Source organism: Dromaius novaehollandiae, chromosome 1 (assembly GCF_036370855.1).
Source record: "Dromaius novaehollandiae isolate bDroNov1 chromosome 1, bDroNov1.hap1, whole genome shotgun sequence".
In the NCBI taxonomy this organism is placed as follows: Eukaryota; Metazoa; Chordata; class Aves; order Casuariiformes; family Dromaiidae; genus Dromaius; species Dromaius novaehollandiae.
In genome coordinates, this window is record NC_088098.1 from 65,707,374 (window position 1) to 65,721,548 (window position 14,175).

Consider the following 14,175-nt stretch of genomic DNA (forward strand, 5'->3'; position numbering starts at 1 on the left):
CCCAAACTAGTCTCGACTGTGAATAGTCAGCAAGGATGTCATAGTCTGTGATGTGTCATTTTTTTCCTCTACAAAGGGAAAATGGTCAAAGTTGCATTTATCTCACTTCTGTACAGCAGATACAGAGCTTACAGGGAATGACAGTTTGGCCCATCAAAAGAATTGCTGGAAGAGTACCTTTCAAGGTGGTTCCCTCAAGAAAATCTGAGAATGGCTTGATGAACAGAACAAAAGACAGAATAACACTGGTTATCTTCTAGGACAAAGGCATGAAAAAGGCCAGGACAATACTCGTGATATGTACACACAGCATGTTAAAATTTATTTCACAGAAATCCTCTTTTGTTATTTTTTTAATATGTGCTAGTTCAAAGGAGCAGCTCTGGAATTGGGTTGAACTTAATATGAAAGCTAAAACTATCACAGCTTGTGATTTCTCTGTACAATACATAATCACTGCTACAGTGCACAAGATATAATCTGAAATCTAAATTACCCATTTATTGGAGAAAAAAGACACACCAGCACTAGGATTGGAAGAAAGGGCACAGTAGTAGTGTTATGTCACTCCCTGAATGCCAGGCTAGTAGTTGCTTATGTCCCGTGGAATAACGGAATCATCCTCTCTGGCCACCCTTTTCAAAATCTTATTGCAAGACATAAAAGCTCTCCTTCAGGTCCAAAATAATTTATATCCATCCTTCAGTTCCTCTGTGGTATTCTCAGTCACATCACCTCACCACTTACTCCCTTAGGGCTTGACCAAAATCCATCCATCTGTGGCAGATACAGCTGTTAGGATAAGGTCTTCATAATGTTTGTTGCAACAGGGCAGTGCACCATATATAAACGTTACAGGATTAGATTGGCAAGTGAAGTCCTCTCTTCTGCTCACTGTGTTCAATAATCTGCATAGAAGTATGCTTGCTGGAAAACAGAGAAATATGGTATCTAAAATACCACATCTGTGTAATACGTGAGACAAAGGAAAGGTTATGTTCCAGCCACGCTTAAAGCTAATCCCAGGAAACAAAGCAAGAAAAAGGACTTCACTGAATTCTAGCATTAACAGGCACCCATAAATGAACTGCAGATAGGCTGGCAGCCTGCACAGTGCTCCACCACAAAACGCGTGGAACGAAGATCTGGCAAGCGCTTCTTGCTGTAGAAATCTTCTGTAACCAGGTCAGTATCTGATAGCAGCTGGAGATCCCGAATTCCTACTCCATTCACTGCGCCCACGCAGTTCCTGGGAAGTGACTCGGACAAAGTGTACCATTTCAAGGAGCTGAGCAGCGGAAGACAGACAAGTTCTCTGTGTTGCTCAGACCAAGGGTAGCCCATTTGACTTATCAGTGCACAGACTGACAAGCAGAGCCCCGAAAGCAGCGTTACTTGGCAAGAATAGGGGAAGGGATAAGAAATTCTCCTAGCTTTCTTCTGCTCTCTCCCCAGTTTCGACTCAAAAGTGAAGCTTCTTTAATCACTAAAGCTCCTCCTATGCATTTTAAAGATTCCCAGAGCACTGCTTCAACATTAACATGCTAACCCCCCCCCCCCCCAAAAAAAAACCTGAAGTTAAAAGTAGATTTGGAATCCAAAGCAGATTCACGTCAGTCGGTTCATCTCCACTACTATTCTAGAGATGGAGGTGCCTGGCTTGTTCTCTGTGCAAATGCAAAACTGTTCTGCTTGTGGAGGAGGCCCTATCTCCTCCTTGCTAGCTATCTTGCTTCTGGCTGAGGTGGGCTGTGCATGTTGATGAGAAATCACAGGCGGTTTCGTAATTTCATAAAATTCCTCTGCATGTTCCTTCCACAAAGCTACCGCTGTTATCGGAAATGGCAGCCAGAGCACTTGACTCCACTCAGGAAAGCTGGTTCAACATCACTGCAGCCCCCAGAGAACAGTGTTTCCGCAGCATCCTGTCTCTGAGCAACTGGCACCAAGATCTTAACACATCACAAGAAAGAGCTCTGCCAAAGACCACTGCACACGCAAATGCACAAACCTTAGTATTTCTGCAGGTAAGCACCTACCAAATGGAAGGCGTGACCAGGAGTTATCACCAGCAGCCTGGCTCCCTATGGCCTAGAAGACAGTTCCCAGTTAATCCTAAGGAAGTCACCAGCTAATCACCAAAGCTAGCTCACATTGCTCAGAAAGGGAGCATTCCTCTCCCTGCTGCTGGATGTCACTTGTGGAAGTGAGGTTGAGGGACACCAGAGCCAGTCTAAGAATAAATGGGATTTGGGGCTCCAGTATCAGGCCTCGCACACTGGGTCTATAGCATGCTTGTGACTTTGGAGATGCTCTGAAAGCTAAAAGACCTTCTCCATGGCATATGCCAAGTCAATCCCTGTACTTATTCTTCTGGGAACTGGAGGCAAGCCTTTGTTTTGTACAAGTAGGTTAAACAATCATTTCTTTCTCTCTCCAGTGAAAGGCAAAGGATTAAAATTTAAGACTGTGTTCCTCACATCACAGCTGCTCTTAGAAGCAGCCAAGTGATTCTTGTCCTGATGAGACAAAGGAGAAGAATCTCAGCTAGTGTGAAGAGAGAAAGAGACTGCTTCCCACTGCAGATTTCACAGGAGGGAATTCAGTCAGAACTATTTTTCTGCTCCTGTTTGGAATATAAGGGAAAGAGAAAAACTTGCCTTCTTAGAGAGCAGAGAGAACAACCTCTTTGCCTGGGTCACTGACAGAGCACCAGCCCCCTCAGGACACAGAGCCTGGCATAATGTAACCAAAGAGCTCGCTCTGCAGCATGACCTTCCTAGCAGGATACAGCAGTATCGGAAGAGGAACACAGAGCTGCTGACGCAGAATGTCAGTGCACGTGGATGCTGAGATTTTAATTGAGAACAACACAAATTTCTGTGCAGAATATCTTTTTTTGTACCCTGTATATGGAGCTGCCTGGTAAAATGGGAAGGAGGGAGGTGGAGGCACCTCAGACCTCATTCTAAGCTCTATGTGGGGCGAGTCAAGTACAACTAGGAACATAATTGTGTTGGCGCCAAAGGCTTCGTGTTGCTTACCTGGACTTGCTTGTCCTTCTAAAAATCATGATGCTCATCTACAATTAAGAAACCCCTTCCTGAGCCAATCTTTCACACAGAGATCCTCAAGTAATGTTTACTTAACTTTTTTGGACCATCTAAGGAGACACAGGCTGTGAACTTTCTCTGACTAGCCAGCGCTAGGGAAACGGAGGCAATGGAAGGAGTATGCTATTGGGGGTACGGAACTATTCCTGGGCAGCAAGGTCCCAGCAGCTAATGAATGTTGGGGGGACTCTACCTCCACGCTGGAGGAAGGGGAGGGAACAGGGACCCTATCGGGGAACATATCAGACCATATGGGATATCCCTGAGATGCAAGCCACATGGGGGAGAGAGGAAAGAAGGAAGCAAAGGACAGATAGATTTGTGTTCTTAAAGATCAAGACTGGGGGTTTGGGACTTGGGCACCATCCTGGCTCTTTCAACCCCTACATGCAAGGAAGGAGCAAAGGTGGGCTGCGACTCCTGCTAGCTGGCCCTTGTTCTCAGGGGCCCCTCTGTGGAAGCTGTGCCAGCTGGAGTATGTGGCTGGCCCTTGCAACAGTTAGGGCCAGGCTGGGTGCAGAAACAGCCTCTTGCTGCAAAACTGAGCTCTAGGCGATGGCACCTCTGTAAATTCAGACACCGAGGTGTTTCCCTTTGCTATTCAGAGCCAGCCGCTGGCCCCTAAGGCTGGCTGCAAAAGGCGGAAGTATTCACAGAATGCTAAATAGTGGGGAGGGAATAATACAACTTTTCCCTTGGCCCTGCAACAAGCTGCTCTGGCAACTGTGGCTTCCTTTGCCGGGCCCTGCCCCTCCCTAACTGCTGGAGGGCTACAAAATGGAACTTTGTTTCAGACTGACAGTGACACAGTGGTAAATCCCCAAGCAAACAGAATTTGTTAAAGTCCATAGGCACTTATTCATTATAAGGAGACTGTTAAGAGTTAAAGCTTTCCCTTGGCAGAGTGCCACCACAGCAGAGCTTCTGGGCTGCTCGCATCCCAAATTGGACGAATAGTATGGTATGTTGGCTGATGGTGGCTCTTTGCACAGGGAAGAGCTTCATCCTCAAATACATTGCAAAGATGAGAGTAGGCTCACCTGATCCCTGTGCACAAAGGGTGGAAGAGAAAGAACTCTGATGGCAGAACAAAACTGGGACTGCTGGGACAGGCCTTCTCGTTATGTCCCACAATTCCCATAATTTCCTTTATGGTTCAATTTGTGATTGTAGCAACGTAAGTTCACAGTTGAAAGCCTGCTGGCAGCTGTCAGGATTGCAGAAGAGTATCAGTACAAACAAGGGGTGTTCAGTGTTGAGACAAGGGGTTTTCTTTCATGTTGAATAGACTAGATCACCCCAGTCTCTCCCTGTTCTCCCCCTCTCCCATTTCCACTACATGAAACCTCTGACTGTAGATCTTTGCAGCACACCTGTCTCAGCCCTAGCTCCAGTTTTCCTTCTTGAAAGCAAGCTGCACAGCGTCATTCACATCCTGCACTATGTAAGATGCCTCCACCAGGTTGGGGTCAAAGCAGAAGTCCCGATGCCCGTGGAACACAGTCTCCGTCACGCATTCCTCTGGGTTATTGGGAACATCCGCACTGTGGCGGTAGACCCCAGTGCAGACCAGAATCGACTCGCAGCTCTCCATTGAAATGTTGCAGTCCTTCCTTTGCTCAAGCTGCTCCTCACTTTGGGGACTACCTGCCAGTGGGCTCCTCTTCACCCCAGCCTGGACCTGGTTCTGGTGAGCTGACTTGAGGTAGCTGTTGTAGAGGTTTGCCCCATAGATATCGGACATGGGATTATCCCTAGATAAGGTCACAGTATGAAACAGAAATGAGAAACTAATCCATACATCAAGTTCTGGCTCTGGCAGACTAGTAATATGGCAGCACTGAGAGAGGAAGGGGCACAAGACACTTGCTAATGTCAACAGTATCCCCCAGACTGGGCCAGTGAGTCTACCTACTCACATAGGTGGACATGTAGGACACAGTGATGTGTCCTGTTCAGCTGGGGTCAAAGCCACATGCTTCACAAATGCCTTTTCTCAAGGGGAAAAAGACACACCCAAAGCACTCATAGCAGGTTCTTCCATTACTGTAATGTACCCTCTGACCCCAGAGTGTTTAGCCAAATGGGCTAATGGTACTACATCTGGGTCTTCTATCTTTTTCTTGATCCAGTCGTGTTACATGCATTCTGCATCCTGCAGTAAGAGCTTTCTTCAGCTGACAGTGCCCTTCAAATTATTAGAAGTGCAGGGTGCAAAAATCTAGCAACCCTTTGTTCTAGGACAGGAGACACCAGCAATGACTTGGGGATTTTGGTGCTCATTTTAGAAATCACCATAAAAAACTTAACTTAAAAGAAACCAGGATGCAACTCCCTAAGGAAGTAAGCACGGAAAATGGTCTCTTACCCAATTGCATAGAGGCGTCGGATGGGAGACTTCCACCCTTGTTTCTCAGCCTGCTGTTTAATCAGGTATTCGGCATAGCGGTAGGTAACTGTGCTGGGTTTGCCAATCAAGGCCTCATACTTCAGCTCATGGCCTGTCACCTTCTTGTAGATGTTCTCCAAGCAGAGAAGGAAAGTGCCATGGCCAAACCTGCTCCGGAAAGGAGGTCATCAGTGCCCCCAGTGATGCCGCTTATGTGGCGAACACTCCTCTGTGGGGAGGGCCATCCGCTGTAACCAGGGTACTGCCTGGTTTGGACACAGTATCTACCCACACGCACACCTACACAGGCAGTGATTTGGCTTTTGTTTCTTGAAAGTATTAGTCTTTGTTTCTCATGCAGTTTCAACATCTCTACTGCTAACAATGCCATACTGTCAGACTCTAACCCTAAAGAAACGTACTGTGTAAGAAAAGATCTGCAGGAGAGCTTTATGAACCAGGCTAAAATAAATACCAGACATGCTTTTCACCTGGGCATCTTGGCTTCAGCCATCCACAGAAGATCCATGTTGCAGGCGAGAACAGGCAGATGAGGGTATGGTATATCTTCTAGTTCTGCCCCAGGGTTTCCATTGCTCAAGAGTACATCAATAATAAGTTGCAGACTTGTCTCCCACCTGACCGGCTCCCCAAACAGAATCACCCCTGAAACATTTCAAGAGACACTTGAAAACTCACAGCACGCGAGTACGGGACCTACTAGCAAAAGCACAATGTCTGCCATACAGCAGATTTTTCCAGAAGAAATAAACCAGCCATCCAGAAGGAAGAAAAGAGCCATCCACCCTTCAGTTTGTTCCCTCTGCTGGGATGCCCTGGCTAATACTTCTATAATCAGAGCACAGCTAGTACCAGGGCTCCAGTTTGCACAGCGCTGCGTTCACTGCTGCTTCCAGGTGCTGGAGTGTGGTACAGAGAGAAGTTGCCTTCACTCCTATCAGCTTGTGCTTCATGCTGTGCAAGTGCAGCTAGACCGCCTCCAGACTGTATCCTCTCAATAAACAGCCTGTGGATACTGATCAGCTGACAGCACATCATTAGCTCCCCTCCCAGCTGGCTCACCTGACTCTTATTTCTGCTTGCTGTTCACATGTAAACAAAGGCTACTGCTTACCTTCTATAGTGGGGAAGTCAGTGGTTGGAGGAGGCTGCCAGAAAAAAATAGAAGGCTGGGTTAGTAATGCAAAAGCTAATGCCCTCTTCAAAACAGAAATAAAAATGCTTCCTCTGAAACTGCCAGGGCTGACCCACAAAGAGGCAGGACAAAGCCCCTGTCAGGCCACCTTGAATCCCAAAAAAGATTTTTTCACACCCCACCCCCCCAGATTAGATTTCACAGATCTTGCACTCCTGTCTCTCAGACCTGGAGAGGTCAACCAAACTATCTTGCCAGTCACTGCAAGGAACAGCAATGAAACACAGCCATGGCATGCGGGAGAAAGAAGAGGGCAAAGTTACTGCCCTTTCAGCAGAAGCCAACAATGCAAAGCACAGAGAGATACTGGCTGCTCAGTACCAATCCCAGGCTCTCGCTGGAGAAGATCTAGCCAAAGGCACAGCTGGTCCGTGTCTTTGCAGCTTCTCCCTCCATGCTATAAGCTGTAACACAGCAGACCACCCATTCTACTGATGTATCAGGAAATTACCAGCTCCTTTGGCCTCCGGCTTTGATCCACCATGTCCAATAGGGGAAACGCCTTCCTCAGTGCCTCTATGGTGATCACATGCTTGAACCCCAAGCTATTTCAGATTATCAAGGAAAGACACGGAGACTTTTTTTTTTTTTAAACTTGCAAAGGCATCTATAGGGTTAAGAAACACAAGTCCTAGCAGCAGAGCTGTTACTTACACCTGGTAATTGGTTAACTTCATTGCTCTCAGTCAGGTTTTATGTTGTGCATCAACCTACAGGTGGTCCTAAAGGTTGAAAAGACTGGAGGGATTTACTTTGTCATTAGCAGCCCCTGGTGGTAGGTCAAGAGAAGAGATTGCTCCAGAGAAGAACGGATGTGCTTTAGCAGACCTTTAAGACCAGGATTCTGGTATTGGGGCAGTGCAGGGGGCTGGCCAGCCTTCTGCACTCAAGTAGAATCAGTGAAGCTCTGGATCAGCTTAACTCGGAATAAGAAAACCGTGCACACTGATAAACATAAGCAAGGGAAGGCTGAGTTGCATCTGCTTGCAGGACACCTTGCCATTAGCTTCCTCTACTCGCTCTGGGGAAAGGCAGGAACAGGTCAAGATTTCATACCAAATGCATTCAAATGAAAGTACACAGTGTGACTCTGTGTGAGTGTGTATGGAAATGTGTGTGCATGTGCACATACACAAGGGGAGGGTCTATTGCTCTGACTGTTTCCCTGTTCCTATTGCTCTGTGCCAGATCGATAAAGCCAACTCAAAGATGCTGTTGGAAAGACAGAACAGTGACTGAAGTTCACAGCTTCAGAGAAGCTAAGTGAACAGCAACAGGTTCGGATGAGGTCCTCTTTACAGAGTTAACCCTGGCATATTATCTTCAAAGGCCCTGGAAAAGGGAATGCTACTGTGAAAATAGGGGAGGGGAAGCTCCCCATGACACTTCAGTGATGAAGCTGACAGGGTGAAATGGTGAGCAGACAGGACAGGATGTCACAAACAGTGCAGGTGGTTCTTCCTGCTTGCAGAAGCAGACTGTGCCAGACCTGCTATGCCCTCTGCCCAACAAGGGAATATGCATGTGGGATTCTCTTTTAAACCACAGCCCTGCACCTTGGCACTCTGGCTTTATAGATATTTGAGTTGCTTAAAATGCTATCACGTTCCTGGGAGAAATCTTAATTGTGGAGGGTTGGGTGCGATCTATAATTTAGTTTGCCATCAAAGACTGGGTAGGAGCATAATCCTATACCAGAAGAGTGCAGATTCAAAGCCTGTGGGGTCCTCTCAGTGAGATCCCACCAGGAAGAACAGCAGTGCGGCTCACAAAAGAGCTAATCAATGTGAGAAGTGAAAGGCAGACCAAGGAAAGCCAGAAGGTGACTAAGGTAGAGGTGAATGACGAGCATCTGCATTTGAGCCTTTCCATAAGGGTCCCTCCCCATAAGACCAGTGGCCTTCCTGTTTCCTTGCCCTCCTACAAGCTGACTGAGCAAATGCTCCCAGGTACAGGCAAGGTTGGAACAGCAGCGTTTAGTTGGGAGGCTACAGTGGGAAGAGCAGACAGCTGCGACACAAATGCAGCAAAGGATACTTCAGGGCGTTCTCCTCCACGGGCCCCTGCCCCGCCACCAGCACACACTTCTGGTGGAACTGACTGAAGAGCCGCAGGGGGCTGTGGGACAGGATCACCTGCTCTGGAGACACCTGCAGAAGGGAGGAAAGGTGCTTGAGTAAAATACATCAAAGATTTGCCCCTTCTCTGTGCAATGTTCAGCAGTCAGGCCGCTTCCCTTTCCCCGCCCATCCCTGTTGTCCTTGTCAATTAACAAGTCATGCCAAGGCAGAGCCAGTCATTTGGTGTGACCTGCCACGGACCCAGCTCCAGCTGGTTGAGCCACACAGAGACATTCAGACTGCATCTGAATGGATGGATTATCTCCACTGGGCTCAGCGGTGCCCCCGCACAGGTCCTGACAGGAACAAGGGCAGATCAAGGCAGGGCCTCCTACCCCTGTGTGCTCCCACTGGAGCCATCCAACGCTGCCTTTCCACAGCCCCCTTGTCGAGCCAAGCTGGCCTAAAAATATATACGGGATTTTTTTATTTAGCTCAGAGGAACAAATTTATATTCCCCACCCCTAGTGGACCCCATCTCAGAAACCAGAAGCCCGCTTATTTTGACTAAAGTTTCAAATCTGTTTGTACGATGAAGGTCAAAGTTTCCCTGCCCTTAACCCCAGAAAGCTGCACTGGGAAGGCTCCCTCCTCCTCTCAGTGCTCCTGTTCAAAGTACAGACACATGCATTCAAATCCAAGCAGGGGCCAGGTGCTGTAGAAAAGCACTTTCTCAATCACTTGGACTCATTTCATCCTCGTGTCAGAGCTTCCTCCTCCTCCCCATGGGAAAGCCCAGCACGGGCACGGCTGGGCAACCGCCCGGCCGTCGGACACAGCCGCTCGGTGCCGGGACAGGGTGCAAGACCCGCTGCCGGAGCCGGGAGGCTGTTTCCCCCATCTCCCCGCACTGGAGGCCACCCCGACCTAGGCGACACCTCGTCCCGCGACCCGGCGGGCAGGTGGCAGCGAGGCCGGGCGGTTACCTGCAGCCCCAGGGCCTGGGACAGCTCTTCGGCCTTGGCCTTCCTCAGGCAGTTGCCAGCGTTGGTGAGGAAGACGACGGGCACGCGGAGCCGCCCGCGGGCGTCGGAGAGGGCGCGGAAGGCATCGCGGGCGGCGGGGATCACCTGGCTGCCCCGCACCAGCACCCCGTCGATGTCGAAGAGGAAGCCGAAGGCCGGCGGCTGCAAGGCGAGCGCAGGGCACGGTCACCGCGGCCCAGCAGCCCCTTCCCTCCCTCCCTCCCCACCCCGGGCCCCGCTGCGCCCTTCCCGCGCCGCGGCGAAGGACACGGCCCGGCCCGGCCCGGCCCCGCCGCTCACCCGGCCCCCGCCGCAGCCCCCGCGGGCGGGCGGCGCCGCGCCGCGCAGCGCCCCGCGCCCGGCCCGCAGGCAGCCGCGCAGCGCCATGCCGCGCCTCCTGCCCGCCCGACCGGCGCGGCGGCGGCAGCAGCGGCGGCGACGGGGCACGCCGGGGCTCGTAGTCCCCGGACTACAACTCCCAGGGAGGCGCGGCGCGGGGCGGGACGCGGGGCGGGACGCGGGGCGGGCGGCGGCGCTACCTGCCCCATGGCGCCGCGCGGGCCGGCAGCCGCGGCCGGCCGCTCCGCTGCCCCCCCGCCTCGCGCCGCCCCGCGTCACAGTGCGGCGCCGGCGCTGCTCGGGGCGGCCGCAGGCCGGTTCGCGCCGGTCTGGTTCGGTTCGGTCCGGTCTGTCGGTGCCGGGGCGGGCAGCGGCTATCTCGGCCGGGCTCCGCGTTTTGGGCGTTTTGGATTTGGGGGGAGATTGGGGCTCGGCGCGGGCCTCTTTCACCCGCTCTGTAGCCCCAACGAGCTGCATTACAGCAGGCAGTAACGGGCGCGTTAGGATGTCCGCATCCCCAACAGCTCTTCCCGTCCTTCCAACAGAAAATAAGACATTGACGCCCTAGGGATGCACCAGCCAGCGCTCGAAATTCAAAAAAAGCAGTTGATTTGTGCATCAGAGGCGCAGCATGGAGGGAAGGATGCTCATAATGGTGTGTTTCATAAGAATTTACTCTGAGACAGTGTTTTGGGTGCTCAAACGCTTAAACCCTATCTTCATTTCCATTAAGTACACTTGCAAAGTTTTTACTGTGCTGTTTGAGAGAAAATCTTGAGATTCTGGTAAAGCTGGGAAGCAAGCGGAAGATGGCGACTGACTATGGAACCAGGCATCCGTGTTGAGGAAGGGCAGGGAAGCTGGCAGAGTTTGATGCGATGGAGGGAAATGGAGCGCTCAAGGGAAACAGATACAAGCAGCCCCTGCTAGAGGAGAGCCGTGCAAGATCTCTAACAAGGAAAGATTAAGGCTGGAAGAGAGCTTGGGGCTTAGACCCCTCCAAATAGTTCTACAGGCCCTTACAGAGGTTTAATTAACCCACTTCCCAAAACACACCAGGGGTGGGAAACTGACAGTTTGGTTAGTGAAGGAGTTTCAGTTTCACTAGTTTCACTAATTTCACTGGTGAATGAATATTCCAGTGCTACGTGGCCCTCACAGAGGTTTTACATCTCAGGATATAGCCTTGTTTCAGTCCCAGGTTATGGCAACTTACCCTACCCAGAGTGGACATGCAAAGGATCCTCACAGCAGTTTTTTACACCTATGCAAACTCCTGCCTTGCTTTCACTCAGTTTTTTTCTATGCAAACCAAAATCTTTTATCCTGCAGATCACTATGTTTTCTAAAACTCTGATCATTATTCTTGCTCTCTGATGCATCTCCATCTTGGTGGTTCTCTCTTTCTTGCGGTGTAGCACAGAAATCTTGATACTGAATTTTGCTGAGATTATTCTAGTGCTAAATAGAGCTAAAGGTTTGCTTAATGTCCACAGAGAGGAAACAGTGTTTGTTTGCTTTCTGAATAGGCTTACCATCTCCTGACTTCCGCGGTGAGGACAGGTTTGGCACATATGACTTCAGGCGTCCCAGCGTGATTGTTTGTTTTTATGTTGTCGTTCCTGTGAACTGCAATGTTAAGCCATTTTTGACCCACTTTAACCCCCAGAGCCTTTTCTGCGGAGCTATTACAGCATCAGCAACAAAAGGTTGTATGTTTGTATAGATGGTTATTCCTCCTTAATGGCCCTTGCCATTACTGAATTACTTACTGTTTATTTTACATCATTTCTACAACCTGCCAAGATCACTTTTATTTCATAGAAGTGTTTGCAGCTCCTCCTGCCCAGGCCAAATCGATGCAGGCCTCGGAGATGCTACTCAAAGTATTCAGTCTTAGCAGCCTCACAGCAGGCTGTTGCGGAACGGGGCTTGAAACTGTCTTCCAGTAGCACAACTGAGCCAATTACAGCTACTCTTAAATACACCTTCTTAGCTAGTTACACACCCACTTATGGACTAGGGACTTCCATCTAGAAGACCTCATTTGCCTTGGCTGCTGAAGAAAAATACAGTCAAAGAGAGAACCAGAGACTTTCTAAAATTGAAAACAAACAAAAAAAACTCTCAAATGTTTCTCAACTATCCACCAAGCTGGTTGTTTCTGGCAGAGGAAAAAAAAAAGATTAATTTACTGTGATATACTCTGATTACAGCTAAGAGGGATTTATCACCTTTTAATGATAGGAACACTTGAAGGTTAGATTAGTTGTTTTGGTCACTCTTCTCAGCATCTTTCTGGTCATTGAAAGTAGCCTTACCAAACTGTATGTCTGGCATCCGTCATTCCCATCTTATTGTTAATGCACTGTTGCTCTTTCCCAGGTTCCGAGACTTGCAAAAAGCTCTGGGAGAGACCTAGTCAGTTCCCTGACATAGGGTGAATTTCATCAGCCCAAGCTGGTTTTAAAAAACATTTTGGATATCCTTGAGCTTGGTGGGTTTTTTTTTCCTGGTGCTTTTTCTCCCTCCTTATAGCCAGAGGTCTTCTGCATTCATAGCTAGTGCCGCACAAATTTAAGCCTGAAGCAAAAACAGGCTTTTCCCTTGCCCTGGACCAGTGGACGAGCTGCTTTTTTCACCTGTTTTTGCTATTAACAAGCTTGACGGGACGCGCAAGCGGCCGGCGGGCTGCGGCGGAGGCGAGAGGCGCCGTGGCCATGCGCGGGGCGCGCAGCCGGCGCGGGCCGGCAGGGGCCGCCGCTGCTCCACGGCGGGGCTGCGCGGGGCCGGCTGCCTGCCCAGCGGAGGCACCGCCCCCCCGGGAGGAGAAAGAGCGAGGGCGGCAGTGTCTTCCTGCTTTTTTCTGCTCTGGGACCTGCAGCAGTAAGGAGTCAGCTACTAACCATCTCCCCCCCTCCCCCCCCCGTGGCAAGATGGGGTCCTTGCAAATTCAGTTTGCCCCATCTGGAGCATTTCCCTCTTGTGAATCAGCCACAGAAGAAAACATTGGTCTGCAAGCCTGGACTCTGCTGTCCAGCCTCGCAGACCTCTGATGCGACCAGCACAGGGAGCAAAGATCTGGGCTCAGAAGGGGATTTGGTGCCCCTCATGCCTCAGAAACCACTGAGCGAGAGTAGAGAGGGGAGCCACATTTCCCGCCAGGGTACCCGCCTTCGAGGGTGCGTGCGCCCCAGCCAGTCCTCACGAGTGTTCCCGGGAGGCTGGCAAAGATGCTGTATTTATTTTTACAAGGAAGGTTGTCCAACAGGCTGAAGTGTTTATTTTTAAACCACTGCAGAGGGAGTTTGCCAGCAGCCGGACGCAGGCTGAGCCTGGCACATGCAGCGGAGCCTGAGAGCAGCATGGCTGCCAAGTGCTGCTTGCTACAGCTCCTGCTTTGGCTGCTGAAATCTGGTCCTCCCAGGACCAGCAGTCATAGACTTGAGCCCTCTCATCGCTGTGCTAAACGTCTGGTGGTGTAATTTTCCCTTGAAGAGTTGAGACTTTCTCACCAACTCTACTAGAAGGTTCTTGTTTTGCCTGTTAAGAGATGGGCCTTACGATTTCTTCTACATGCACATCTGGTAATAGCCATATCCCATAATGCCCCCAGTGCACCAGAGATGTTCGTTTGACCCCTCTTACATCAGCCCGCAGGAGACTCTTCTTCCATTTATACAGTACTTGAATGCTTTTTTCCCCGCCTTTCATAGCTGGCTTTAAACACAAGCAAAGCAGGCAGTCGCCCGTAGCCTTCTCCTGTGGGTTCCTATGTAAACTTTGCAGCTGTGTTTTCCCTGGACTCTTCGCCCTGTCATCACTGCCCCCCCCCCCTTCTTGACCTTCTAACATCCCCCCTCGAAAGCAGCAATACCTTCAGTCTCATTTCTTAGCAGAGAGGCTCTACTGGCCTGTACCAACCCTCCCCCTCTGGTTTCTCTCTCTGCTGCAGCTTGCTCATGGAATGATGGACAAGCTAAAGGTTGAGAAAATACAGGAAAATGCCTTTCTTATCCTGTAATGACCAAGG

General features: G+C 50.1%; 1 protein-coding gene across 1 annotated transcript; it reads right to left on the reverse strand.

Annotated features, from left to right (window-relative positions):
- Window positions 1–294: 294 nt before the first annotated feature.
- HDHD5 (haloacid dehalogenase like hydrolase domain containing 5) lies at window positions 295–10,287 on the reverse strand. The gene is made up of 8 exons (XM_064515206.1): window positions 10,104–10,287; window positions 9,765–9,965; window positions 8,756–8,868; window positions 7,170–7,263; window positions 6,638–6,671; window positions 5,994–6,168; window positions 5,482–5,670; window positions 295–4,867 (listed from the first exon to the last, which is right to left on the reverse strand). The coding sequence occupies exons 1-8, from the start codon at window positions 10,188–10,190 to the stop codon at window positions 4,498–4,500; spliced, it is 1,263 nt and encodes a 420-aa protein (XP_064371276.1). The 5' UTR covers window positions 10,191–10,287; the 3' UTR covers window positions 295–4,497.
- Window positions 10,288–14,175: the final 3,888 nt, after the last annotated feature.

Excerpts from the sequence above, each read along its gene's own strand:
- HDHD5 (XM_064515206.1), bottom strand. The coding sequence starts at position 10,190 with ATGGCGCTGCGCGGCTGCCTGCGGGCCGGGCGCGGGGCGCTGCGCGGC. Across the intron at positions 7,264-8,755 it reads GTGGAGGAGAACGCCCTGAA|CTTGGGGTTCAAGCATGTGA; the intron begins GTATCCTTTGCT and ends AATCTGAAATAG. Across the intron at positions 6,169-6,637 it reads TGACTTCCCCACTATAGAAG|GGGTGATTCTGTTTGGGGAG; the intron begins GTAAGCAGTAGC and ends GAAATGTTTCAG.